The sequence below is a fragment of the Falco punctatus genome, assembly GCF_963210335.1.
Source record: "Falco punctatus genome assembly, chromosome: 4".
NCBI classification, from domain to species: domain Eukaryota; kingdom Metazoa; phylum Chordata; class Aves; order Falconiformes; family Falconidae; genus Falco; species Falco punctatus.
In genome coordinates, this window is record NC_137583.1 from 33,645,897 (window position 1) to 33,673,768 (window position 27,872).

Consider the following 27,872-nt stretch of genomic DNA (forward strand, 5'->3'; position numbering starts at 1 on the left):
CAGCAATGATCACCCTGCGAGCTCAGGGCTTCCTCTCAGCTGGACACAGATTACTACTGAGAACTGGATGCTTCAATAGGGAAACAGGAAAACTACCTGCTGTACCAGTTCCAGAAACACAAATTCAAACAATGTCAAATGCTCAATAAACATCTATTTGGGAATGTCACTCATTTTTATCTTTACCTGATCATAAGTGTCACCGGCTTCCCAAAGTGCATAGACCTTTAGTTCATCTGGTGAAGCAGCAGTCTGTGGAGGAAACTTGAGAACAAGAGGCTGTTAAAAATAACCATCTATTTAATGAGTTCTGCTTAACGATTCTATCATACAGTATCCCCGGACACCCATTACTGCATCAAAACCGTTGCTGCCACGTAGTAACTACTGAAACAACACAAGCTCCTCTCCCATTCCACACCTGAAGGGGTAACTTCGCTGGGGCAGCCCCTGTGCCTGCTGAGATGTGGCCCCTCCCGCAGCCATGGGGCAGACACCTTCTCGCAGGCTCATGACTTTAACAGAAACATTATTTGTCCCAAACCTGCCCTGCTGGGTGACCCTGCAGCGCGCAGATCACGGGACGGGCCCCATGGCACCCTGACATGTGCCTTGATACGCCCGCACCATGTTTGACGGTCACGGTGGGGTAAGCTGGGGCCATGTCTGGCACACCACCAGCTATTTCATAGCTTTAAAAGGGAACTGCTAGGCATACTGGAATCCTGTGAATTTTGCATGGTGACAGTTTCCCACTACCAGAACAATCCCAGGGCTTGGATGTTAGCCGGTATTTCATGGCAAGGTGTCCAGATTTTTCCTGTCAGCAGCATTTACTTCCAGATCATCCAAAGCAATATTCAACTGAGAGCACCAAGTGCACTGCAGGGTCTTTCTGGAGGTTTTCATATTTACAGTGGCAGGTCTTAGACTCTGTCCTGTGTTTACCTGCTTCACAAATCCCAAGTGAGCATTTCTGACAAGCACTGTGCTTCTGCTGTATTTGTCAGCTCTGTTTTGGGGCAGACTACAGGACTCCAGAAGACTGAACACTGATGGACAGTAAACCAGACACTTGCCCATTTCAGGCTCCCAAAATGAAGTGGGTTTGTTTCTTTTTTCCATGCGCCAAGCTAGAGGAGTAATTTTTTATTTTTTTTTTCTGAGGCAGCAGTCTCACACCCCTGCACACAGGAAGGAACACAGCTGCCTTCCCCCCCTCCATGCCCCAAATTCCTAAAAAAGTAAAATACCATCCATTTGCCTTAACACTTTCCCTTGGAGCAGTGACTAATGAGCAATGCTGGAGTATGCCTCCACTCCTGACATGTCTCCTCCTGTCTGTCACTAACAATTTATTCCCTGCTAACCGCCCAGGCGACCTAAATCAATCATCTATGAAAAGCTAACAAGCCAGTCCTGATTGTTCCAGTATCCCTCAATCCTGGCTGCTGGCACGAACCAAGCCTTTCTTCCCAGTCGCTCTCACACCATGCCAAGACTTGTGCATCGCAGAGCGAAAGATCAGCCTTCCCTTTCATGTTTTGCCTCTGATCGTAGTGCAAAGGGGAAGAGTTTTGTCCAGTGGGAGCTGCCTGGTGGGATTAGCAGCTTTGGCTCTCGCATTGGTCCAAATGGCTGGAATATAACAAGGCTCTACACTTGGTTTAGAGCCAGGATTCAGGTTTATTAGGCTCGTAACACCTGACATAATTCTCTTCTCATAAGGACACCTGCCTTTGAGGAACAGTATCTTTTGTATGCTTGCAGCGCAGACAAAATCCAATACTTCAGCCTCCCTCCAGCGAACAGCTGCAGCAGGAAAAGCAGGATGCAGGGCACCAGGAGCACACAGCCACAAGCTGCCCCACTGAAAAAGTCACTCAACACAGACCCAGAGTGCAAACTCTGCCTGCTTCAGCCATGTGTCTGAAATACAGCTGTGTTTATCTGGCCATTTGTGAGGAAACAGCTCCCAAACCAACACAATACTTACTTGGGAAGAAAAACCCACAGGATCTCCTCCTCCCATCCAGCCTTACTCTGCAAACTGTTGCAAACGCTGCTGTCAACAGCACCCTGCTTGCTTGCTGCTGTCATACAGTCCATCTACAGGAGTGGGAAATGCCATCAGTGACTCTTCAAGAGACATGCTGCTCTGTCCGAACAGCCTTACTTCTTGCCATTCGCCGTCCTTTTGCCATTTTATGTTTGTTATCTTAATCTCCCCAGCCTAACCTAGAAACAGCTCTCCACCATCTTAAAATCCTTCTTTAAAACGTTTGCCCTGTGCCCCTCCCTGCTCTAAGCCTCCAGCACTAGTGCAGGGCTTTTAGGAGATGAACTGCTGCCCCATGCCCCCAGGGCTGCCACGTTAAAAGGGAAGCTCCTGGGGAGGAGCCCTGGGCTTTGGGATGTCTCACGCAAGCACTGAGCACGCCCTAAAAATAGCCACCACCAGGCTACATCATAGCCTCATCATAGCAAAACCAGACTGAAAGGGGCCGAGTCTGCCAGAAAAAACTTATCAGCTGGAATAATCCTAGAGGTAAACTGGTGAGCTTATGTCTCCAGGAGCCTGGCATTGGTGCTAGCCCAAAAGGCTCACCATTAAGAGCAAGGCTGCATTCCTCTCCTGTTACCGGGAGCCAGGCAGGATGCTGGCCATGGTTACATCATTTCCTGATGCCTCAAAAATATCCTCAAGTGTTGGGCAGAACTTTGCCACTGCATGGACCACTGGAAGGGAGCCAGCAGGAGCCAGCCACCCCCGTGCACCCCCACCAGTCTGCAGGAAATGGGTGTAGATACTCAGGAGGCAGATTCCTGCGCAAACTTTTCCCGTGGAGCTAAACGCAGGCTCAGCCTGTGCAAGATCTGGACACAAGCACCACGCCAGCGTCTGCTGAGTACACCTCTGCTTCCCCGCTCTTGTGACGGCAGCAGCAGCCCACTGCACTTGGGTGCTTCTGCCCAGAATTCACTATTTCTTTCCATGTGCTTTCCCTCCCACTTGGGAGGATGCTACAAAGCGCAGGCGAGCACAGCGCCCTGGAGGCATCCCCACGGCCTCATTTGCAGCTGGAGCGGCATCTCTTCTGGCTGCCCACAAATCTGATTTATCTCATACCCTGGGTGTAGTCGGTCAGCTTTATAATAAATCCTGCATCCCCCTGGTAAGTTTCCAATTGTCATTTTCAGCAACATGTTTTCTGTAATAGGGCAGCGTGCAAGCCAAGAGTGTCTTTACCCCCCACAGAACATAATTTTAATTACCTCAGATCATTGATTTTTATCACCAAAACACTTTCAATTACAGAAAACTAATGAGCATCTATGAAATCCCACGCTAAACAACCCTCCAGGCTTTCCGTGAGCTCAGGCACCCTCGTCAGGTTCTGACAAAATGGTCCAGGGGAACAATCAAGAAATACCAAAGCGGATGAGCCCATGCAAAGAGTAAAACCAGCCCCAGCACATTTGCCATCTGCAAGGAGCATCAGGGGGAGGCTTGGGGGTAATGATTTACATTGCTGATAACGGTACAGGCTTATACAGGCTCCTGTACAAGATCTCAACTTTTGCAGTAAATTCTGGGTCAGCAGAACTAAAACTGAACAGCAGACCTCCAACAAGAGACATTCCAGACTTCTGCACCTCTGCAGCTCTCCCATGACAGGCTTTTCTGAACAGAAGGAAGTTCCCAATCACCTCTCTTCAGGAGGATTTTATCTTAGTTGTTTTTTGAAAAAAGAAACTATCCCACTTTCACTCCTCACAGCCTTTAAACAAAGTGGATGGAATAATTTCCAAACCCCCCAAATTTCCAAAGTCCCAGTCCCAAGTAACAGAGCAGCAATGACCTCAGCTATTTACCATCAGCATGGCGAAGGCACACATTACACCATGTACAAAGGTGAGCCTGGCCAGCGCTCAGGCAGTTCCAAGCAAAAATTACTACCCTGGGACTTGGAAGCAGTCAGGAGAGAAAGCAGAAAGTACCACGATCGGTGGTCTACCTAGTGGCACCTCAAGTCTGTTACTGGGTTCCCAGGTGCCACAACATGTACTTCGCACATGACTGAACGTGTTATTTCTGCACACACACCCCCAGCCCCTAGCAACCCCTACTCCTTAGCTGAGTTTCAACTCCCATGCTCCAGGCTCTGTCTCATCAGCCTGCCTGCTTCCTGCTCCTTCCGCCTTGCCTGCTCTTTCGAGCAGTTCACACATGTCTTTTCCTCTCTCCCCAAAGGCAGCAGACTCGCAAGCTCTTTCTGGTTACAACCCAATCAGCACTGCCAGATGTCTTGTAAAATTAATTTCCTTTCAGGCTTTCTCCCATGATGCCAATTCCTTTTCCTTTCCTAAGCGATCTACTGTCACACAAACCTGCTCCGTCTCATGCAATCACACATGTAATTTCCATAAAGACAAAGAAACAAAGACACCTCTGCACAGCCTAGGAGGAAAAAGACTGACCGAAGAAACCTGCTGCAGATACGGTTTGTTGCTTCCCAGAGGGCTCTGCTGGGTGTGCCGTGCCGCTCCCAGGCAGTCAGTGCCACCTTCCCTTCTCCGCGTCCCTGTCGCCGAGAGAAGGAGCTTGTGCAGCTCCAGGACAGCTGATGGGAATCTGGGACTGCCTTAGATCATGTTAACAGGAGCAAGTTGGGGCAGTAAGTCACTGCAGCTCAGCAGCTTCGATGGGGAAACAGAGCCCCCAAGATAACTAAGGTACGCAGCTCACCACAGAGCGAAGCAAGCAGAGGGCAGGGCCTGCCAGAAGCAGGATGCCAGACAAACCTCCAGCAGCTTCAACATATGCAATATTGGACAGTTACTCAGAGCACATCTGTTCTTCCAGTCCACCAGCACAGGACACAAACACTTCACAGCTCGGATGCTTCACCGCCCCCCAGCCCCTCCTCCCCAAAGCACACCGAGGGGAAAGCATACTTACAGGCACCAAAATCTGTTTGCAGCCAGTGTCCAACACCATGTCCTGTAACATTTTGTCCGAAATGCCACTGAACAATGTATGTCCTGGAGGCAGACTGGCTAAGTGAAGGTTAAATAACCGTTTAAGCTCACTCAGGGTGAGTACAAATTGTTTCTTAAACGTTGAGGACACAAATGCCTTCAGTTCTTGGGCTACCCGGTCAATGCAGCCTCCAGGCAAGTGGCCATTTAAAGAGTCCATGGAGTCGTCCTCTGCATGGAGGCCATTGACAATGCCGTTGTTCATGCCCTCATACGCCGAGGTATCCATTGGCTCCTCGTCACTCACAGGCTCCTCTTTAATGCGGATATTGGAAACATCCATCTTGGCTGAGGCGTCGTTTGATTTCATCTCTGCCTTTTGCTTCTGCAACTCCTTCTCCAGCTGCCCATAGTTCTGCTTGACTTTTGCTTTAGCCATATTGACCCTTTGCTCCCCAGAAACCAGCAACGGATGAGCTAGGAAGAAACAAAAGATAGCATAAATCTCACCATAACCAGGCCTCCAGTCTCGCAGAATGCTTCTTGAAGGGCTTACAGTGAAATGAAAGAAGGAAACATCTGCTTGTGAAATGTAAGGCATAAACCCAGTTTGTTGATTAATTTTACTTTAGTTTGGGTAGGCTTTTTTTTGGTGGAGTGTGGTGTTTGTTTTCTTTTTAAAGATAAACATGTTGACAATTGTAAGCCAAATGCTTGGGGAAGGGTGTTCCAGCTGAGGAACCTGAAGCAAGGACAAAGCCCGCTTGTTTGGTCACTAGGGCCTTTTCCACAAATCGGGAACCCAAGGCACAGACTGTTAATACATCCCTACTTGTGACTCAAGTGCTTCTTTGCCCATCAACTTTTTTTTTTTTTTTTTTTAAGAGTACCTAGAGGCTGATGGGGCCTGCTGCAGCAACTGCCAGAGGCAGCACAAGGATGTCCTTTAGGTACAGCGAGGGGAGTGAAGGGGCTAACAGTGAACCTGAACACCCTTTTAGCATGAGGTGCACAGTATGAAAGCCTGAGACCCTCTTAGTATTATTACCCAGTGATGGGGGTAATCCCCATCCCCACTGGAAGGGACGGGAGGGAGCCCTTTTCCATGCTTCCTGCACCTCTTGCCCGTGTCCTCTCCCCACACAGCTATCCCAAGCTGAAAGGAAGGGGTGTGCTGGTGGCAGAGGAATCCAGTCTCAATGCCAAAGGAAGGAGTGCTGCGTCTAAAGCAAAAGCATGCCCAGCACACAGGCTGCTAGCTTCTCTGCTGTTAGGCTTGCTAATCCTCTCCAAATAACCCAACACCTAATTCTTCCAAGCAGATCAGACACAGGGTATTGAAATGGATTCATAGGCTCGTTTGTCAGTTCTGCTTATAGTCTTCACTGGCTCCAGCATCTGGCAGCAAGCCAAATACCTAGTTAAAGCTCTCTGGAATCTCAAGTTTTCACAATCTTTTAGGATTAGGAGCAGCTACTTTAATATTCTCACTTGAATCCATGGTGGAGAAGGATGTCAAAAAGAGACGGCTACACACCTTCTCACAGCTCCCTGCCAAACACCTTCTTGATCAACAGGTCAGTCCTTAACCACCCCCAGAGAGCCTCGTGCAAATCAGGGAAAATAAAAAAATCACCTCATGCATATTTGCTTGTGAACTGGCCCTGTCCTCTCTTCAGGGGCTGCTTACACCCTTCACACCATGCAAGCTGCCTTAAATGAAGAAGTGGATAACAGAACTAGCCGATTTTACACTACCAAACAGCAAGTCCCCATTGCCAAGGAACTCTCCCTGCTCTGCTACAAGGGTGCTACAGTAAGCTTGTCTCATCCCAACATCAGTTATGTTAGTACAGACCAAGGTCTGTCTCGAATAATTGAGAGGAAATTGCAAGGAAGGAAAAATATTAAACAAGATCAGACCAGTCCCCACCACATTCAAAACCAGAGAGGAACTCCAAAACATCCCCCAGGAATATGGAGGGACGCGTGTGCTTCAAGATGATCCAAGCACAATTCCATTTACCTGATTGTGCCTCTTGTTTCTTTGGTGTCAAGTGCTCCTTTAAGAGATTATAGACCTTTTCTAATCTGAAAGACAAAGATAAAATACACCAGGAAACTTTTAGCTGTTGTGCCTGCATGCAGCCATGCCAGCTTTAGCCATCACCTAGAACACCCAATTTCTCCAGGGAGCCAAGGAACAGGAATGACTTGAATGATGTATTGACACCCCCCACCACACCACTGCCTGGTCACCGTGAGGGGGAAACCTTCGAGGCAATATAGATCAAATTATACATCAATGTCTACCGGAACTTAGTTTGTACTAGACAGTTCTCTGGTTTTAGCTTAATCCCCAAAATAAAACAAGTCATTTACTTGGCCTGAATGCCCATCCACAGCATATGTTGCCTCTGGACTATATCTGGATGCTTCTTAACAAAGTCTTCATCATAAGGGAGCATGAACTCCCAACCTTTGTTTATCCTTGCCACAGACATGTGCTCTAGGAAGTCTTTCACATCTTCTGGGCAAAGCTAAAAGAAAAAGAAAAACCATAAATAACATGGAAGTCAATTTCCATAGGACATACTCAGCCATGCAGCAATGGGCATTGTTCCACGAGACAGGAATAGCTGGGCTGACTTGGCACATACGGGGCACCTCCATGAACACACACCCAGCTACGTCAGAGATACTCATCCTTCTCTGCTGCACCAACACTTTCACACGATGTTAAAAGCACAGGACTTCAGAGGGCAGTGGTGATTAATCACCTGAGAGTCAAATAGCTCACGGGAGGTTTTGTGAAAAGGGAGTTTCCAAACTGAGATGAAAAGACTCTGTTGTGAAGAGAAGCATATTCTACAATGTTAATCTTAGTTTAGAGCTGCAGGTCAGACGTGCTGCACCTACACATGCACAGCATTCAAGCAGCACTCGGTCTTACATTTCACAAGCAGATGGTCTGTGCATAAACTGACTTGTCTTTTATCATTTTACTGCATTTTAAGGAAAGAATTTTTTGGTCCTTTTTACTTAAATGTTTCTTATTTGTCAGTTTTAACAGACTATTCAGGTGCCCCAGTTGCTTTAAAGCTTTTCTTCAATACTGACAAGTGGAAAATGCTGGCAGAAGAGTTGCTATTTTGTAACACCCCCCAAGCAGAGTAGCTAGCCTGGACTGCACAAGCGCTGGTATGCTTGGGTGCACGACCGGTCAGCTTAATTCCAACCGCGTCCAGCTTTCCACTGAGACAGATGAGAAAACAAGATGCATTCCAGCAGCTCAGCCACAAGGCCAGTCATACCCTGAGGAGTCCTGGTAACTGTGGGAGTTGCCCGATACATTTCTAAAAAGAGTATGTATCTACACACCTGTTCCAAAGCCAAGGCATGCCTGGTGAGCAGCACTGCAAGTCAGCAGTAACGCAGATGCTGAGAACCTGAGGAAAGGCTTGCAGCAGCATCCACTACCAACGTAGAGACAATGCCCAACACTAACTACCAGCTTCTGATTTAGGAAGAAAAAAAAATCACTCACTTTTGTAACTGCTGCCACTTCCTTTCTCACAACCCAGCGGTCCTGTGTGAACTTCCACATCTAGGAAGGGAACAAAGGAGAAAAACTGAGTAACTGTATTTGGCAGTTACTTTACTGAAGTTGTAGTCAAGACCCTGTTCAATGATGTTACCACAAAAAATAGAAACCCCATTTCTTTCAAGAATGTGGAATTAGGAGATTCTTGGCCAGGTTAGTGGGAAAACACCTTCTGGCCTCAAACAGCCATGAACACAGTAACCAAAGCTTTGAGAGTCCATGGTTTGCCTTAGTGAACCTGTGACTACAACAAAAGCTATAAAGAATCTCCTGAACTCAAACTCCATTTAGCTTCTAAAAAAATACCCCAAAAGATCACTGCAGTGATGCTGGGACTCCAGGAGTCACACCTGAGGCTCAGCTTCTCACATACCTAATCACCAACCTAAAAAACTCTTCATCCAGTTCTGTTAACATGGGGGCTTGTAGAGGCTGATGACTGTTATCTTTCTGCAGTGCACAGCCCCGTATAAAGTTCCTGTTCCCTTCTTCAATGTCTATCACAGTCGCTTACAGTTATGCCAAGATGGCCTGTCACTTACATACTTGTTCCCAGTTAATGGAAAAGCTAGGTGCTCTGCACAGCACCTCCCAAGGTCTAGCATCCCGAGAGGCAGCTGCTGGGAGCTGGCTAACAGGATACACGAGGACTCGGGCAGAACACTGTCTGAACATGACCTTCGATTTCTTCCTGTCTCCATTTAAGTAGGCTATGACCTCTTTCAGTCTGTGTGTATTAATAACGCGAAGAATTCAAAATCTCATTACTGCAAATTTCTTCCTGCTCTACATCATCCATGCATCCTTCTCTCAGCCCACAAACACACAAAACCACCATGCTCACTTTAGGGCACAGGGCATTTCTGTTTTAAAGCACAAGAAGCTGCAGTCCGAAGGAAGCAGATCTGTCAGCTCTCTGCATCTGCACACAACTGAGGCAGCTATACCCTCAACTGGAGCCAACGGCACTCATGTCCTCTGAATTAATTGCGTAAGAATCTGGGGAAAAACATCAGCTTTCAAAAAAGACACAAATTACTTTCTCCTCCTCCCCAAAGTACAGCACAGAACAGGTGGACACTAGAAGTCACTACTGGCCATAAATATTTTTTAACCTCATTAATTACTTTACACAAATGCATACACGGAAATAAAGTTCACTTTTTAAGCTAGAACACACTTTCTCCACAGATGCAATACTGCATTACATACTCCTTCTGAACCTCATGACCAAGCATTTCACTTTGTCTGGAAGCCAGAAACATTGATGCCATTTTCTAACATCTTAACTTTTTCCCTGTTGTAAAGCTGATCAGCAAATTATTAGCCTTTAAGATCAACACAGATCCATTTCTCATGCAATGTATATTTGACACAATCCAAATGAAAATAATTTATCTTTACATCTTAATCGCTACAACGCTACCGCTTACTTAACTGAGCATAGTAATTTCTGGTCCCTAGAAGTTTATGCATGACGTGTCACCTAATCTACTGTGTCCTAAAGACTTAAGTCACTGGGTCACACCTGAATCCAGGTCTCCATATGGCAGTGTCTTGGGCAGTCATCAGGACAAAACAGCAAGTCAGTTCCAATCACCATCAGTTTTATCTTACACTGGTACTGTAATATCCTTAAAGTCTTTTGCACAGCATGCTCCTATTCAGAGCTAAATCTCATAAACAAAATTTGCAAAAAAAGGGGAACAGTCAGGTCTAACTGAAAAAAATGAGAGCAGTACACTTCGTCAGCTTCTCTTTGATGAAGTGGAAACCATAAACTGAATATGAACTTAGGAACCACTTAGGAATTTAATTATTCCCATAGCTAGCGAAAATAAACAATGCAGAGGTTGTTCCTTTTTGCTGTGGTTATTTGTTTATAAGACCTGTATTCATTTCAACTTCCATGTGCAGCTACTGCTCACAAAAGGTGCCTGGGAACAAAGGCCTTTCACTGATTAGCAGCTCTGGGGAATAAAGTCCTTTTTAAAGATCAACAGTGCATGCTCAGGGAGCAGAGGGCTTACCCACACTGCCCTCCGAAGACCTCACAGTCCTGAGCCCACAGAAATACATCCGAAGAAACAAGCACTTTATTATCCAGTCCTGGCTGCTTGTAAGCCCTGCATTGTGGGGGCTATGTGATAGCGGCTCCACAGCATGTATTAGAAAGGGATGAATACCGTTAACGACAGATGATCCGAACCTGCCAGTCAGCCACAATGTCAATCTATGCCAACACTCCTACGACAGACTTGTAACACACCTTCAGGATTAAAATACAAGTAATTTCTTTGGAGGAAACACCTTACTGCGGTACAGCAGTAGAGTTTTGCAGTGCTGCAACCTCTGAGGCAAACTTCACCTGCATTTTCCCTTTACAAACAACAAACACTTGTATACTTACAACAAAGTCTCTTCCCCTACAGAGCACTTCTGCAGGGACTCCACTATGTGGGCTAGAACTATCTTTCGGGTAGAGGACATCACTGTTGATTAAAAAGGAAGACTGATTAGTTACTAGGTACTCCAGAAAAATGGCATTGGTGAAGATTAACATAACAAGCATGTCCTCCCTGTTCTGCAGTTAAATTACACCTTTATCCAAAGCATGGTTTTCATTAAAGTAATTAATATTGGTGTAATGACGCCACTGCAATTACATTAGTGCAAAAAGGCTTACACCAGCAAAGCAAAGCCTTGTGGTGAGCAGATATGTGCAACACAGGTAGAAGCTCTGCTTTGTTCTTGCAAAACCTATCCTCCCTTGGACTGGTGTAAACACCACCAGAATAATCCTAAGAAATGCTTAGGCTAACCTGGCACGCAGCCTTGAAGGCAGCATTTAGCCAAAATGCTGATGTATGGGCATAAGGTGTTTTTTTTTCCTTCCCAGCAATCAACGGCTTAAAAGAACAGTACTACAAAATGTCACACTCGAACCAAACAGCCCTGAGACCAACATTACCCTGAGTCCTTGCTTGCTTGCAAGACCAACTGGATGGCATTGTTAGCATGGTCTCCAAAGCTTTAAGGCAACCCAGGTTCATGATCTTGATTCAACCCAGGCCAAAGAAATGCGTCCCCTCTCCATTTAATCCACAGTGCATGTGCTGCTCTGTGCCCAACCACCCCAAACATGCCACATGTACTGTATAAACATCCTCGGACTAGTAGAAAAGAAACATTATATACAATATATAAAATTATTATATTATATATATGTATATATAATACCAGCTATAACATAAAAAAAGTCTGAATGCTAATAGCTGTGTTTTAACTTGCTTCCAGCTTCCTTCTGGAATGGCTGGAAGGACGGTTGTTACTAGTTGCTAGGATTGTTGCTAGTGCGGGCCTCTATCAGTAACTGAAACACATCCTGCTAACACACTTGAATTGGTAGCTGGTGCCACCCATCTTCACACAGCTACTTCAGAGACTGTAGGTCTCCGCATGCAGTGCTCCACCCAGGTAAAAAAAAAAAAAAACATACTGCACTTCAGACTTCAATTCCCAGTGGGATGTTTTATCCTAATAAAACAGGAGAATGATACAGAATCCATTTCATGTGGTACACTCAGTACCCCACACTTGATTTATTAAGCAGGTAATGCCTTCCAGAGGGTAGCTTTCAGCTGACAAGAGCAGCATCCACTGATGAACAGCGAGATGACTGCACAAAGATCTTTCTTTGACTGAATTTAGCTTAGAAATACTGTAGCTGACTTAGGTTTTATTTTCTGTGTTTGTATTTGACACTAATCTCTGGAAGAATTTAGGACAGTCCTCTCACAAAAGAACATGAGTAAAGACAACATCAAAAACCTGACATAAATTAAATGCAAATGCAGATTACATCACTGCTTGGCCATAATTTTAGCTGGGGTAGGTACTAAGGTATTATCCTTTAACATCAACCCTGCGAATTTTGAATATCTGACTGCACTAAAAACCACCAAACATTAAATCAAGGTTTTACAGTAATGTGAGTTAAAAACACGGCTACTTCTAGACACAAGGAAGAGGAGTATATAAAATCCATTGTTCTGATCCTCTCCTTAAAGCAGAAAACCATGTCCCAGTAACAAAGACTAGCCGTACCTCTTCACCACCCAGTTTCCCTGGACCAGCATTGCCACCTGCTGTATACAGCGGAGAACTGCCGTAGAGTCAGTCCCAGAGCCTAGCAAACTCATCAGATTTGCAAATGGCATCACCTTCACTGAAAGGCAAAATACACACCAGATTACGGGTTTCTTCAGTGCACAAGGTAAAGACATAGATTTATAAATCTAGGATACTATGATTTATGTTGAAGTTCATGGTTAAAGCTATATCTTAAAAAAAACCCCCAAACCTAAGTTCTATTAAGTCCCCCCTCGCCCTACAGTCATCATCTGTTCTAAAAATACCTGTTAGTGTTTCACCTGATTAGCTTAACTGGTCCCAAATTAATTCATTAATAACACTTTAAAATTCTACGCCTTGGACAATATTTGGAAACAGAGATACCTCACAAGACAGGAAACTCCTGAGGCAAAGTCCTCAGGATTTGCTCTCATCAGATAGTAACTCTGAAGAGACAAAATAAAATTCCTAGATGACATTCATGAAGTGCGTGTAACTGAAAACTTCCCAGAAAATGCCAAAGTGCAGCTTGTTGCATTAACTTTCAACTTCTGATTCATACTCAGACCCCACATTCCAGGTGATACCTGCTGAAACAGATGTATCCAGAAAGCTACCATGAGATCAGAAATTATTCTAAGAGTAAGTTGGCTGCAAACATACATCAGCCGTCAGATCTGCTGTTACTGCTCTTCTCTGCACAGCAGGTGTTCTTAAGGAAAGGCTTGGGATTTGGATTCTTCACAGAATCAGAGCCAGACAGACTGTCCGGTGAGGTAACAGAACTGGTACTACTAGGAAAGGCACCTTATCTGAGGCAATTAGAAGTCACAAAGTGCAAATGTACTACAAAAGCTACAAACCATTCTTCATCAAGATCTTAATCTGATCAGCCAGGGGTAAAGTTCTCAGCTGGGCCATAGAAAGCACATTGCTTGGAGCCATCGGTTTGTCACTGCAGGTAAACAAGCAGATTTGCAGACCATGAAAAAGAGCATCCAGCCAACATGGACTTTGAACATTCTGTACAAACACTTACTTCTCTTCCTCTACGCTTGGAGGCATCAGCATCATTAAATATTCACTGGAAAAAAAGAAAATAAAAGAAAATCCTTAAAACGCTTGTCTTGGGACTTCCCAAGTTTAAGTACTGTTATTTCTCGCTTAGAGCATTCCTACTTGCGTGAACCTAAAAATAAACATTAGCCTGAAAAGACAGCTCTCCCCTTTCCCATCTTCCTCTGTAAATTCAATGCCAGTAAAAGCTACTGACATTCACCTACTCAAAGAGAAGGTATGAAATAAATGGAAGTCAGAATCCCAGCTCTTCTGCACAGAGGCGTCCAAACTGCAAGAGTAAGGGGTCACGTGAAGTCCTGTGACACAGAGAATCAGGCCCACAACAAGCAAAAAGTGTTTTCCACCTATGTAATTTAGATATTAAGAAAAATACACTCACACCGCTAAACAGAGAGGAGAGTCTGCCATTTTACCAGTACCTGAGCCATGGCTGTATCAGAGTACAGCAAAGCACTGACTGCATCACGGGAAGACTCCTGTAGGGCTGCAGTCACCAAGACTGCACAAAACTGAACAAATTTCAAGTAGTTTCAGGTGTGTCTCACAAATCACAAAGGAAAGTTTTATAAGATTTGCTAACAACTGAAGTTATTGGTTTCAGAGTTTTAATTTATTTTAACCAGAAGGAGCTTTTGTTTTACTTTTCCTTTACAGTATTTATAGTCCCAATTATGCAGGTTGTGACAACGTACAAAACGCTACAATCCCAAGTGAAAACAAGTTTTAATCTCAGAGTACAGGGAAACAAAGCAAGCAACCTGAGTAAGTTGAAGGCTAGTTTATTTCTGTATTTTTTTAAACAATTCAATTTTTATCATGGATAGACTTACCAACGAGCGGACTTCTAAAGAATATACCTGCTTATTACTCTGAAAACAATCCCAACAAATTACTGCAATTTCTGTAGGAAACCATCAAACCATTACCTGGGAGATTTAATTAATTCTGTGTTTTCAGCAAGGCCATGACCTTGACTAAATAAATACTGGCGCTCGTGTTCAGAACGGCTATCCTGGAAATATGGAAAAAAAAAGTCACTACCACATACTGAAAACATACAAAATGCCAGAGAGATGGATTCCTCATTCCAAATTGTGACCACCCTGTCATTACTGCACTATTCAAGCGTTCCACCTCACTAACTGATGTTCTGCTTTCATTTTCTCGAACAATGGTCACATTATGTGGGACATTTCTGTTGCCGTGACTTAGAAATCTGGCAGAGATGCATGTGGGTCAGACAGACAGAATTTCTGACACTCAACTGACTGGGTTCCCCAAGTCTTTCATAAAGACCAGTTCATAATCCAAGACCTGAGCAATTATTCTACTTGGATCCCTCTTCATGTTCGTCCAGCTCCCAGTTCTAAACCTTTTCCAACACAGAGACCCCAAAGCACTATCCAGCAGAGGAAGCACCGAGCACTGCAGGGTCTGTTCAAGCCTACAAACCTGATTTTCTTCATTACCTTCTCATGATTCCCATGGGCCCAGATTTAAAAACAGTTCTAGACCTGGCTGAGCCTTCATGCCCAGGTGGCCACCTCAGCAGCCAGCCTACATACACCTACCTTCAAGCCATAATAATGTAAATGAACCCAGTGCTCTTCTGCCTGTCTCTTCTGCAGGAACTCATAGGACTGAACACGTCGTTGACGAGCTTGTTCCGTCTCAGGGCGGGAGAATCGTACCTAGAAGATTTGGGCATCATTAAATACAGCCCTGAAACTGTTGAAACAAAACACCTGCATTACTTTTTTGGTACATAAGTAACAGAAACTAGGGCCCAGGATCCAGTGAATCACCCCTTGCTGTCAGTGCCATATTTATGCTTGTGCAACAAGGGCAAGTGTGTCTTGCTTCCCCCCTTCCCAAACCCTGTGTCATCAGGACTAGCTGAGGTTTCCTGTCCTTTTATTCCTGTATGAATTGTCATGCTTTCTTATGAACTGTTGCCTGAACTACTATAAAAAGGAAATCTGGACATACAGTAATTTGCTTAACATCATCTTCAGCTTCATCCTGGGATGAATCACCACCTGTCAAAAAATACAACAGAATAAAACACACCACAGCAGTAAAAACCCCAAAGCCAACGTGCCACTGTCTGGGGGCCAATGCAGGAAGCAAGCAGTACTAGGAACTACATAACCACAAGTTCAATCCCAGCTTGCCAAACTATGCAAGTATTACAGCACCACACTGCTGCTGTGAGAGGAGATACTGTTTCCTGCAGTGCAATTTTTCAGTGGCAGTGATGACACACCTCCCTGCTGCTGCCCTTGGACACTAAGCACCCACCTCCCATCCCTCTGCTGATCTCAACAGTCTGCCCACAAAGGTATTTATGCAGCTACACTGAAAATAAGATCAGCAAAACAATCCAAGAAATGCACTTATAATCAAAATAATATTGATGAGAGGTGAGAATAAACACCTTCAGAATATAATGACTCTCACAGGTAAAATTAGAGAGAACTTGTATCTCACCTCCCCCAGAAAAATGCAATTTACAGAGCATTTACCTTCATTAGCAGCTTCTCTTTCTCGGTGTTTTGCATCAGCCTTGTCCAAGTACGTGAAGCTTGGCCTCAGCTGAAGAATTCCATGTAGTGGAGTCAGGTGAAGTTCACCTGAAAAAAGAGAATTAACATCAGTTAGATTTGGTTTTTTCCACTGCACAAGGACAGCACTTTTCATTATCTCCCTATCTCTGTTAAGGGCACAGCTACAATTGAACATAAGTATTTAATACAGTAAAACATAAAAAGAGATTGAAGTGAAAAATTCATCCAGTGCTCAGGATTTCAAATGAATATGAAAGACCAAGACCTATTTCTGTTACTTTCCTTTTTGTGTTGCAACCAGATCCTGCAGAGAGCCTCAACCTGGCTCAGACCTGACCTATAGTTCAGGAGACTCCTAATAAAGTAGTCATCACTGAAGAGAGTTTATGTATTTCCATTTCAAATGATCATCAGATCAAAACCCTGTGATGACATTAGGAGACAAGAGGGGGCAAGAAGTGCTGAACAGGAAAATGAGACAGACACAATTAGATGGAGATAGTAATACAAATAACAATGATAAATTAACGCTATAAATGTCTATTACTTCAGGCCAGCATGCACTGTTAAGATCCTGGAGGCAGCGACAAACCCACTGTGTTCTTATATAGTATTTACAATTTTGCTAGACCTTCTGAAAGACTCTAGGGACACTGATAAGGAAATAATTTCCTTTCTTTAAAGAGGCATCAGTCAATTAAAACACAGGCTGGAAACAAAAGAACAAACAGGTCTTATTTTAACCCTGAAATGAGCATGTGTCACTGCTGTGAAACTTGCCTTTTTTATAAACAGCAGCTGCATACCGGGAAACATTACTTGCAGCTTGCGAAGAGCAGAAAGTTTGCTTGTCCATCAGCTTCCTGCAGACAGATGAATGCTGTGAGATTGTATTCTACAGGCAATGTGGCATACAGATGTTACAGGTCTGAAAGCAGCAGTTCTCAAAATGGAGTATCAACAACTGCAACAAATACATACACTCATCTTTCTGTTTGCAATTCAGAATTCATGAAGCACACCAAAAAATGCAGGTTACTTCCAAGAATACTTACTACGTAACAGTGTTCAAAGCACCCCCTGGGACTGTACAGCCACGTGCTCTCACCTTTCCCTGAAGCCCTGGTGGACATACACATCTTTATGCTCACCACAAAAAGGAAACGAAGGCAAAGAGGACACCTACGAGGAATAGGTACTTGTTTCGTCTGTACATGTGCCATCTACATTGAGAGCAATCTGTTCTCCCTTGCTGCGACAGTAGTTCGGATTCAAAGTATCAATTGCCATTTCAAGTTCAACCTAAACAATATGAAAGACAGCTAATTACCACGGCAGAACCCCAAACACATAAATTAAAATCCCACGCTTGCTAACATTTCCATAGCTTTACAGCAAATTTAAATAAGTAAGTGTCATTCAAATCCACAGGGCAAATTTCACACATAAAGTTGAGCGTATGTATGTGTTTTTCTAGGATGGGGACATTTTTAACAATAAGCTAGAGATACACAAACTCCCACGTAAATGAATGGCAGCAGAGAAATGAGAGTTCTTTAGGCAGACTTGAAATACACCTTCACTTCGTTGGATACCCTCACCACATTATCAGTCTAGTTTACTTACCAGTACAGATCAGGCACGAGCAATATCCTTCAAGACTCCCCATCACTGAGCATCAATTCAGAGTCTCAAACCTGAGACATGTTGCCTTCTAATTTGGGTACTGAGGAATATATAGTAACTACATCCTCTTCAGAGGTAAATGCCTTGATTCTGTTTAGTTTGAGACTGCAGCACTTACCACTGACTTTGTAGTTACTCCTAATTTAAGCTGGTCGAAGCACAGAAACAAGTTCCAAGCTTTTAGTTACAGAGAACTATTCCCCCCCGCCCCCGCAAACTAAACTTCAGACAAATGTTAAAAAATAAGCGTTTTCCTGCAGAGCATTTCTCTTTATATAACAACACAGCATATGTCCTCAGGGTGTGCCAAAGCCCTTATAAATTTGTATATCACAGCTACTGCCTCATTTTTTCTTCCCCTTTATTTTTACTTGTAAACTGAACTACTTACAAGTGCCTGAATGAGACGGTAGATTTACAAGTCTGTGCAGGGTTTACAATGCAAATGTTTGCTAATTTTAATAGAAGACTTCCTGACACAACATGATCCTGACTCCAAAGTTCACACAAGCACTCTCCTTAACCATTTCCCAGAGCAAAATCCTAGTATCACAGCCATCTATTTCTGTGGGTTTTAAATAAGGCATTTTAAAATCATAGCCACAGTTCTGGGATACATTTGCAAGCAAGTGCCTCATTCTAGCTTTGGCTGTATTTTCACTACCTATACAATCCCACTGATTTCAAAAAGACTACTGATAATTCACAGTCAGGCAAGGGAGAAATCAAGATCCGCACTGACACTAAGACGACAGTGTGCCTCCAAAGCTCAACCTGTTCTGTATATTGTAAAGACCTTTTAAATCAAGTTGTATTAGTACAAGCACCTACAGACTGAATTAGCGTCAGTAACTACGTTTCCCTGAGAGACTCTATATTGAATGGCTTTTCCATCACAGCTTTAATTATTCTCTTTATAAACTACTCTTGTTGTAAACTCAACCCTACAGACACAACTGCGAGACTCCCCCACAGCTCCAAGCACAGACATTTGGTCTTGCAAGTAGCTGCATAGTTATATCAGCTTAATAGTGCAATGTGCTTAAGTACATTCTGCCCAACATAAAACAACTTTTACAGAGTGGATTCAAATGACGACCAACCTTTTGCTGCTTTGGTTTTATCTTCGCTGATAAATGTGTAACATCATCATATGTCATGGAAGCTGGACGAATAGGATACTGGAAAACAAATCAATTTCATAAAACCCTCTTCATTTAAAGATCAAAGAACTTGACAGAAACTAACTCAGTCTTCCCTGTCCCACATGTAGATCCAGTTGGCAGACAGGTACAAGACATCAAGAAAAGAAATTACTTGACTGATCTGATCTGTCAGTCATCAGGTTTGGGAGCATGACCCAGAAAGTCTGTTGCTTCCCCTCCAGTCCTCTGCTTTCATCACTACACAACGCCCTCCCTGCCCCTCACATGTCACAATAAACTATAACACAGGAAAATGGTACCACACATTAGTCCAGCAGAAAAAAGGCAATGTTAGAAGCAATTAAAACCCCATCCCTCACCGTTCACTCTCTGGACAGTTATTACCTAAAAGCAAAATATTTGTGGGTTTATACAAGTAGCGTTAGCTTACAGGACATGGGGCACACGTAGCTAGCTAGTCAGGACACCAGAGCCACGTTTAGCCATATGGGTCTCTCTTCTGAACCATTTGGGCATGCTCAGCGGTATCCAAATAAAATCTTCCAGCCATAGCAGCATCCTGCTCAGAGCTGACATTTCTCCAGAACACCCGCGGGCCCCATCACTGACCAGTGCTCGCTCCTGACATGGGGCAACTGTGGGTATCCCAGAGACGAGGCTGCACAGCCCAGTCCAGCATGTCTGGCTGTCTCCACTTGTGCTCTGCTGGCACATGCCACGCAGAGGATCTGTACAGGAGGCAGCAGGCTTGCCAGTGGGCATCACTGATTTGTCATGAACAACATAGAAAGCTGGGCCTGTTCAGTCTGGAGAAGACTGAGAGGAGATCTTATTGATGCATCTAAGTATCTTAAGGGCAAGTGTCCAGAGGATGGGGCCGGGCTCGTTTCAGCGGTGCCCAGTGACAGGACAAGGGACAACGGGCACAAAGTGCAGCACTGGAAGCTCCATCTGAATACAAGTGATGAATACATCACTCTGAGTGTGAAAGAGCACTGGAACAGGCTGCCCAGAGTGGCTGTGGAATCTCCGTCTCTGGAGATGCTCAAAACACACAATCCTGTGCAACCTGCTCCAGATGACCCTGCTTTAGTAGGTGTTTGGACTAGATGATCTCCAGAGGTCCCTTCCAACCCCAACCACTCTGTGATTTTGTGATTTCATCCAACAGCCTCAAGACTCTCCATTTTGCAGATGGGAAAAGTGAATCACAAAGGTAAAATAATTAGAGAAATTCAGTGGCAGAATGGAAAACAGACCTCTACCTTCCTAACATATTTCCACCTTCAGTCCCTAGTTAGTTTTATCTCCACAACATAAGGGGGCTCTTCTGATGACTTGCACTAATTTATGAATACTGATGACATTTTAAATAGGGCCAGTCCTAAATAAGTATTTGTTTAGTTAAGATGACAGAATCAGTGATGACAGAAGATGGCTAAGACTGCAGATTTATCCAAACCATGATAAAAAAAGACATAATCTACTGAAAGTACTCTGTTAGCGTGGTTAAAGGGAGTGATTTAATGACAAGTCTGTGCCATAAATGACCACTCCTCTCTTGGCAATGATTTAATACTAAGTATTTCAGCTGACTGAGACCCAAACAGGCTTGCCTGTATCCAAGATCTCGGCACACCAGAGAAGTAAGGAAAGTTAACTGCTCTTCGAATTTATTTTAAACAAACTATCACTGCACAGAAGTTAACTGAAATACCTGAAACAGATACAGCTTCTCCAGTAGACTTCTGGCCAGGAACACGTCAATCTAAAAAGCAAACCAAACAACCTTCATTAGAAGCCAGCTGTAATTGATGGAGCCTCAGAAAAAAGTACCATCCCCAGAGGTCAAATACTGACAATTTTAGCTTTTCATTACAAACTCTTATAACATAAAACACATCCATGACTCTCTAGTCAAAGGTCTTCTCTCTGCTGAATTTGACATGAAATTCTGAAGTTGGTCTTTTAAAAAAACAAACAAAAAAACTCCACTGTGATGAGGCAGCACACAGTGGCTCTAGCTGGGTTTTCTCTCTAAGGAAGCTTGGCAAACCAAAACTGAAATGAAAGAGGAAAACTTTTTCCAAATGGCTGAAGTGAATCTGTTATCACAATTAAAGCAAGCGGAAGTTCTCTTTTTTGCAGTAACGACTGAAAGGTAACGTCAGTACTAGTATTTTGTCATAAAATCTTTCCAAATTAGACAAAGACACACCCACATACCAAATCTGATTTAATATTAGTATTTTGCCACCAGCACTGAAAATCTACAGATGTTTCATGCATATCACATATGGAAGCTGCTATCTTGGATACCTTTATATATACTCCTGACAATTCCCACTCCTTTTCTCATGGCTTTTCTCCTTCTTATGAGCTTGCCCTTCCTTGTACTTCTGATGTGTAAATTCAGACATAAAGCGGATACTGTGGCTGCTCTTTGGGACACAGCAGTCTTTTAGAAGTCCCGAACCAGAACACAACTGCTTGTTTCAGCAGAAAGCATGAAACGTTTTAGCTTCATATTTAACAGATTATTATTATTATTATTAATAATAATAATAATAATCATCATCATCATAGTAATAATATTAAATATTAACATATTTAACTCATCAAAATCATTCCAGTTTTTTACAGCTTTCAGAGACATGCAATAGGGTCACTGGAAACACACAGCAGCAGAAGCAAGTTTGCCACCTATGTTTCTATTCTGACATAAAAAGATTACAAAGGGTGAAAAATCTAAGCTGGATCTGCCAACATGGACAAGACTATTTTGGCAAAATAGATACTGCAAGCCATATACTTTGCCCACACAGCATGTTTCCTTGCACAAAGCAAGCCATTGGTTGCAAGACAACCCCTGATGGTGATGGCACGCTGTTTCAGCAATGTAACACTGGGAACTGCAATAATTGTAAATAAATAAATAAAGCCTCACGTACAGTCACTGCTGCCACAATGCACTTTTACCTCTTGTATAATTGGATCATCTTCTTCATTTGCCATGCTAGGATACAAAAAGCTTTTTCTTGGCTTACTCCTTGGCACAACCTGAAAGAAAACAGAAATGTCCTATGAGTCATAACATCTGTGCCACGTACCCCATGTAGCCTGAAGTATTAGTTCAAGCTAACTCAGTTCTTTTCAGTGTAATCTGTTTTTCGAAGGAGTGTACATGTTTGCATGATCAGGTCCCTAACACTCCACAATCTTGACCAACTGCCACCAAATCTAAGAGACAAGCAAATGTCTCAAAAATAGGCAAGTTCTTGTACCTTTTCTGAAAGCCAGCAGTAAGAAAGTGAGCACTAAATCACTGCTCTAGCGAAGGAAAGACAGACCTTTTGTACTTGAATAACGTATATCTTTTATATACTGTGTAACACACTGATAGCAGCTGGCTTTCCAGCCAGCACGTGCGAGCTCTGCAACTGCCACACACAGTCACCAGCGTCACTAAGGACAGTGCCATACTGTTCATTTGTTTCCCTTCTCAGAAAAATTCCTTGAAAGCAGGTAACGGAGAAAGCTCCCAGCTAAAGAGCTGGGAGAAGATAAAAGCCTGTGTAAACCCTGCGCTTGGGACCAGACAATATTCTCATCTGTGAATGCGCTGACCTTGATTTCACCTGCCTGCAGTAGACGTGCTGCAGCCTTGTCTCCTTCAGACTGTATTGCTGAGAGCTCCAAAATACACACCTCGACCTGTCTTCAAGTCCTTTCAAACCATCAGAACAACAGATTTTACTTCATAACTACACCAACCCCAAATAAAATAAGAGTTTGATATTAACTGGGGACTAGGTGCTCTTGAACAAAGCGTCATGATGTTCAACGCAGAGCTGGAGTCAGTGTCATGCCTGGTTCAGATCTTTGAATAAAAAATGATCCCTCAGCTAAAGCAACACTAGTTTTTCCCTGCTGAAATAAGACAAAAGGATTTACAAATTATTTGGGATGCCACTGCAATGGTGTTATTAGTCCAGATCATTGAAGACATTGATAATCAGCCAGTACTGGTCAAGATAGGCATAAAATAATAAAAAAAAAAGACCTCTCACAAAGTGACCAAAGAAAGTTTTAACAACAAAGATGATCAGGCAAAGAAATACAATCTATGTTTGGGAACTCTCCCTCACTGTCTGCTATTCCTCGATGCCAGCTTGTTTCTTTGCTGGACCTCCTATGGAGGAAGAGAAAGAGGCAGCATCCAGGATCAACTGGCAACAGAGAGGTTATAAAAGAAGGAAACTAGCATCCACGTTACGTCCAAGACAGTGGCTTTTTTTTTTTCCAAATACACAAGCCACCACACAATTTAAGCAGCTCAGTATTTTTCAACAGAAGTGCAGGTTTCTCAAAACACCACGTTAACATACACGCAGTTACCAAAGAAACCCTTCAGAGCAGCTGGATAGGCATTCTGGATATGAGCGTTATTAACATCAAATGGGCAAATTTCCATCAGGCAATACCTCTGGTTTACTTACACTGTTTCTGCCATTCCACCTAGAAATATGCTTCCATATTTTTCACTTACAGGTTCTCCACTACCAAAAAAGTGCCCCTCCCAGTACTGAACTGGAATTTTCCATTTCTTTATGCACCAGCGTATCCCTGGCTCTTCCCACCATACATCTGTATTTGAAAAGTCACCACTTAATAAAGTTTCTGATTGATATTTGACACGATTTTGCAGAAACGTGAAACCTTCACAGCAAAAAGCCAGTATCTTAACTACAGGCTGAGCCTGTTACTGCACAACTGTAAGCATGTGATATCTGATTGATATCAGAGTGTTTTCTGCAAGCAGGCACTCAGTTCTTCCCAGAAATACATGCATAGATACGTTGTTTTAAAGAAATGAGATTTGTCAGCTCCAATTTTGCTTTCCCCGCTCGCACCCCCTGGGCGGCCTGATACAGCAAGCTCACGTAAAGCCAGCCTGATAGCTCTGCACAAAATGGAACAATGGTGGTTTTCATTCAGAACAGAGCTGATGACGGGAGGATGCCCAAGATGTGTGAGAACATGTGATAACACCCAGGTGGGAGATCTGGGTCCAAACCCTCCTTCCTCACTCCCCTGAGAGGGCTGGGGAACCATCCTGCCCTTCTCCACATCCTGAATGTCAAGTACTTGCTAGCTTGCTCCCTCTCTCCTGAGAAAGTTATTCTGCTTTCAAGAACAGAAATTGTGATTCCCTCAGCTAAGGAGAGAAACTTTGCCTGAAGGACCTGGTCTCTAGTCCCTCTTATAATGCTGCCTACGCAATTACACATGAAATCTCATCTAGAATCCAGCCATCAGTACTTGAGGAAAACATATTACAGAGATTATGTTTTTTTCTTATTCACTTAAGGATAAAGAATGACTACAGTTCCTTTTATTGGCATATCAGAATGACAGGTCTATAAATAAGCAGCAGTGTGTCCCAGCACAATTTATAATATTCATGCAACTCGAAGGAATCTTCTGAATCAAAATGAAGCTTTCACTGAAGGCATGCAGACCTAATTCTACATCTAAAGTATATATACATATACAGTGGTGTTCATTTCTACATTTATCATATACACACATATACAATGGTGTTAATTTCTACATTTTTCATATATATGACACCGCAAAAGTTATAGAATGGAAATAAACATCAGAAGATTGCAAACATGGCCAGCAGTTTCAAATTTGATAGATTTTTTCTCTTTTAAAAGGTACTTTCTTTGAAGGTGCAAGTCAAAATATAATGTGAGTTATTAGTACAACTCATTAAACTTTAGAACAGCTTGCAGGAGGGCAAGTGACATAAATCTTCTCTTTTGTCCTGCAATGTGACCAATGCTAGGACCAATGAAACCACTCATTAGCTGACCGTAACACCACCAATTTAGAACCAACAAAGAAAAATATTGTGGTTAAAGAACTGTAAAAATCAGTGATGAAAGCAACTAAATCCTATCTCTAAGTTTGAGCTTAGAAGCACTTGGGTACTAGAGCTATCTTTCTTTCAGTTTTTATTACCAAGTACTTTAATATAACTGTAAAAAGGAAAATTGCAAAACTGCATGTCATCTGACACAGACAGACTTTCAGCCAGGCCTGCAACAAATGCTCCAGCATTTCACTGATACCTAAAATTGTGTAGTAATAACAGACCCCTAAAGCGCCAACACTGAAACTTGAAAGTCTTCATATAATTATACAGCGCAGGAAAGGCCAAAAACTCCTGCCACATCAGTGCCTTAAAGGATGGGTAATGAACCAGCAAAGTGAGAAAAGTACCATCTCCTGAATCACTACCATTAATTTCCTCTGGCACCTGGACATTCCTCTGCAGGGGTCTCTCACTCCAGCCCTGGCCGCAATCCTTTTGCTCAGGGCAGCCCACAGCACACAGCAAAATGGAAGCTGCAAAAAAAGCTGAAGCACCTCCCAAGCATTTATGATAATTATAATTTTGACCTAATTATTTGCTTAAATTTCTCCTGCCTTTGCTCGTCTGCAAGCAGCTTTGCACAGTCATCTTCTGGTGGTGAAGCCAAAGAGGGCTCCTCTGCACCAGGACCTCTCTTTGGAGAAGATGTCACGGGAGATCTCTTCAGGATTTAAGAGATTATGCATTAAGCATGACCCTTTCTTTAACACCTCCAATATTTCTGTAGGGAAGCGCTGGGCCTGCTTTGCCAGGCGCGGGGATGCAGCCGCTCGCTGCCCCTCACCGTGGCCCCCCCCCAAGCCCCCCCTACCCCGCAGGCAGCTCCCCGGGGCAGAGGCTCAGCTGCGGGCCCTGCGCACCCCACCGCTCCTGCTGTCAGCGGCTCCCTGGTTCCTGGCAGCCTGCGAGCCTCCCTGCTCCTGACACAGCAGCCTGGCAGCGGGGGGGGGAGGGGGCTGAGGCGGGGGTCACGGCCACGCACAACCGCGCAGGCAGCGCGGGGGGCAGCGAGCCCCCCCGGGCGCCCCGTACCGCCGGTGCCAGGGGCAGCCAGCTGCATTTTCAGCGTGAGCGGCGCCCGTCCTGGGCGGGAGGCGCAGCGCTGCCACCCGGGGGCAGGGCCGCGGGCCGGCCGGTGCCGCCGCTCCACAGCCCCGTGAGGGGCGGCCGGCACCCCCCGCCCGCCGGTGAGGGGAGCCGAGGGGCCGCGGCCTGTAACCGGACCCCCGCCCGCTCCTCTCAAGGTCCTCGCCGCGGCGCCCGCGACCCGCGCCGGTTCCCGTCAGGGCCCCGCCGGCCGCGGCCCCGCTACTCGCCACGGTATCAGGCCCCTCTGAGGGTCTCGTCCCCGCCGCCCTCCCCGGAGAGGCAGAGCCCACCTCAGCCCAGGCCGCGCTCCTCCCCCTCCGCCGCCCACCGCGGTCCCGCCGCCCCCGCGACCCCGGGAGGAGCAAAATCGGCGCCGCCACCGCCTACCTGGCGGAGGGCCGGCGCGGGCAGCGGGGCCGCCGGCTCCCCGGTGGCGGTGCGCGGCGCGGCGGGCAGCGCTCAGGCAGCGGCCATGTTGGTGTCACTCCGGCCGGCACGTGGGGACGCGGCCCTCCTCCTACCCACAATGCTCTCCCGGGCGGCGGGAAGCCGCTAGGGGGCGCCGCAGCGGCACCGGGGAAGAAAAAGACACCTGGCAGCGGTGGGATTCGAACCCACGCCCCCGAAGAGACTGGAGCCTTAATCCAGCGCCTTAGACCGCTCGGCCACGCTACCGCCGTGCCATAACTCTCTTCGCCACCGTTTTTACTCCAGAAAGCCCCCCACGCCACCTTTTTTTTTCTTTCCTTTTCTCTCCCCTTCAGCAGCCTCCATCCCCGCTATCTCCAAGCGGTAGTCCCAGCGACCTGTCACTACATACCCCTTCTACCTTAAAAATATAATACTGCAGGTTTGGGTTTTTTTTTTTGATCCCTGTCTCCAAAGTCTCCAAGCAGGCGCAATTTCAGCGGTGCGAAACAACCTGGGAGGGCGCAGCGCCCTGCGCGCCCCCACGCCGCGGGGGGCACGGGGACACCGCGGGACAGAGAGCAGGGCCGGGGTCGCCGCCCCGCCCCGCTGCCACGTGGGTGCCACGGAGCCGCACAGTCGCCTTTGCGGTACGGGCGGGCCCTGCACACCCCCTCCGAAGGTCTAAAAAAGAAAAAATATACCTAAGAACGATGCATTTTAATTTTCTGCTGCAGAGCTACGGCTCACTGAACTGGCAAAGCGGGTCAGCGGGCTTTACGGCGGGGGGCGTTCTGCCTGGGGCAGGTTGCGGGGCAGCCGCGGCAGCGGTGCAAGCGCTGTGCGAAGGCGCAGCAGCAGCACACCGCGGCTGCCTGGTGCACGTGGAGGGGCCCTTGGGAGTCTCTATCCACGTTTTGCCTGAAAGTCTGCTAAGTTTTCTGAAGGTATTAATGTTACCCTCACCCCTTCATTAGAGCGGGAGGGTTGGAGAAAAATCCCAGCTTCTCTAGGGTAAGGCTACAAAGCCTTACCCCAGCTCGGGTTCCATGCTGTAGCCGTGGCAGCCGGTTTAAACAGGGTAGGGGACAATAAACCTGCTGGAGCCCTGCGGGCAGCCCCAGTTGCCCCCTTCCCTTGGCACCTCCCGCAGGGGCCCTGGGGAGCGGCTGGATGGGCGTCTGCCAAGGGGCTGCAGCTTGGCACCGCCC

General features: G+C 45.2%; 1 protein-coding gene across 3 annotated transcripts in view; it reads right to left on the reverse strand.

Annotated features, from left to right (window-relative positions):
• Positions 1-27,872, reverse strand: part of POLR3E (RNA polymerase III subunit E) — a 31,205-nt gene extending 3,333 nt beyond the window's left edge. Inside the window, exons 1-20 of one of the 3 annotated variants that reach the window (XM_080387046.1) lie at positions 26,641-27,872; positions 22,200-22,280; positions 20,938-20,988; positions 19,158-19,235; positions 17,555-17,670; positions 17,149-17,231; positions 16,327-16,434; positions 15,791-15,840; positions 15,373-15,492; positions 14,728-14,813; positions 13,761-13,805; positions 13,585-13,676; positions 12,695-12,815; positions 10,998-11,079; positions 8,531-8,590; positions 7,366-7,523; positions 7,010-7,074; positions 4,964-5,460; positions 1,997-2,109; positions 187-264 (exon numbers count right to left, since the gene is read on the reverse strand). In XM_080387046.1, the coding sequence (XP_080243172.1) occupies positions 228-264; positions 1,997-2,109; positions 4,964-5,460; positions 7,010-7,074; positions 7,366-7,523; positions 8,531-8,590; positions 10,998-11,079; positions 12,695-12,815; positions 13,585-13,676; positions 13,761-13,805; positions 14,728-14,813; positions 15,373-15,492; positions 15,791-15,840; positions 16,327-16,434; positions 17,149-17,231; positions 17,555-17,670; positions 19,158-19,235; positions 20,938-20,988; positions 22,200-22,235 (1,998 nt within the window). In that variant the 5' untranslated portion in view covers positions 22,236-22,280; positions 26,641-27,872 and the 3' untranslated portion in view covers positions 187-227. Of the gene's footprint in view, positions 1-186; positions 280-1,996; positions 2,110-4,963; positions 5,461-7,009; positions 7,075-7,365; positions 7,524-8,530; positions 8,591-10,997; positions 11,080-12,694; positions 12,816-13,584; positions 13,677-13,760; positions 13,806-14,727; positions 14,814-15,372; positions 15,493-15,790; positions 15,841-16,326; positions 16,435-17,148; positions 17,232-17,554; positions 17,671-19,157; positions 19,236-20,937; positions 20,989-22,199; positions 22,281-26,640 lie in introns of all 3 variants that reach the window. The other 2 variants (XM_080387045.1, XM_080387044.1) reach the window with 2 other exon arrangements.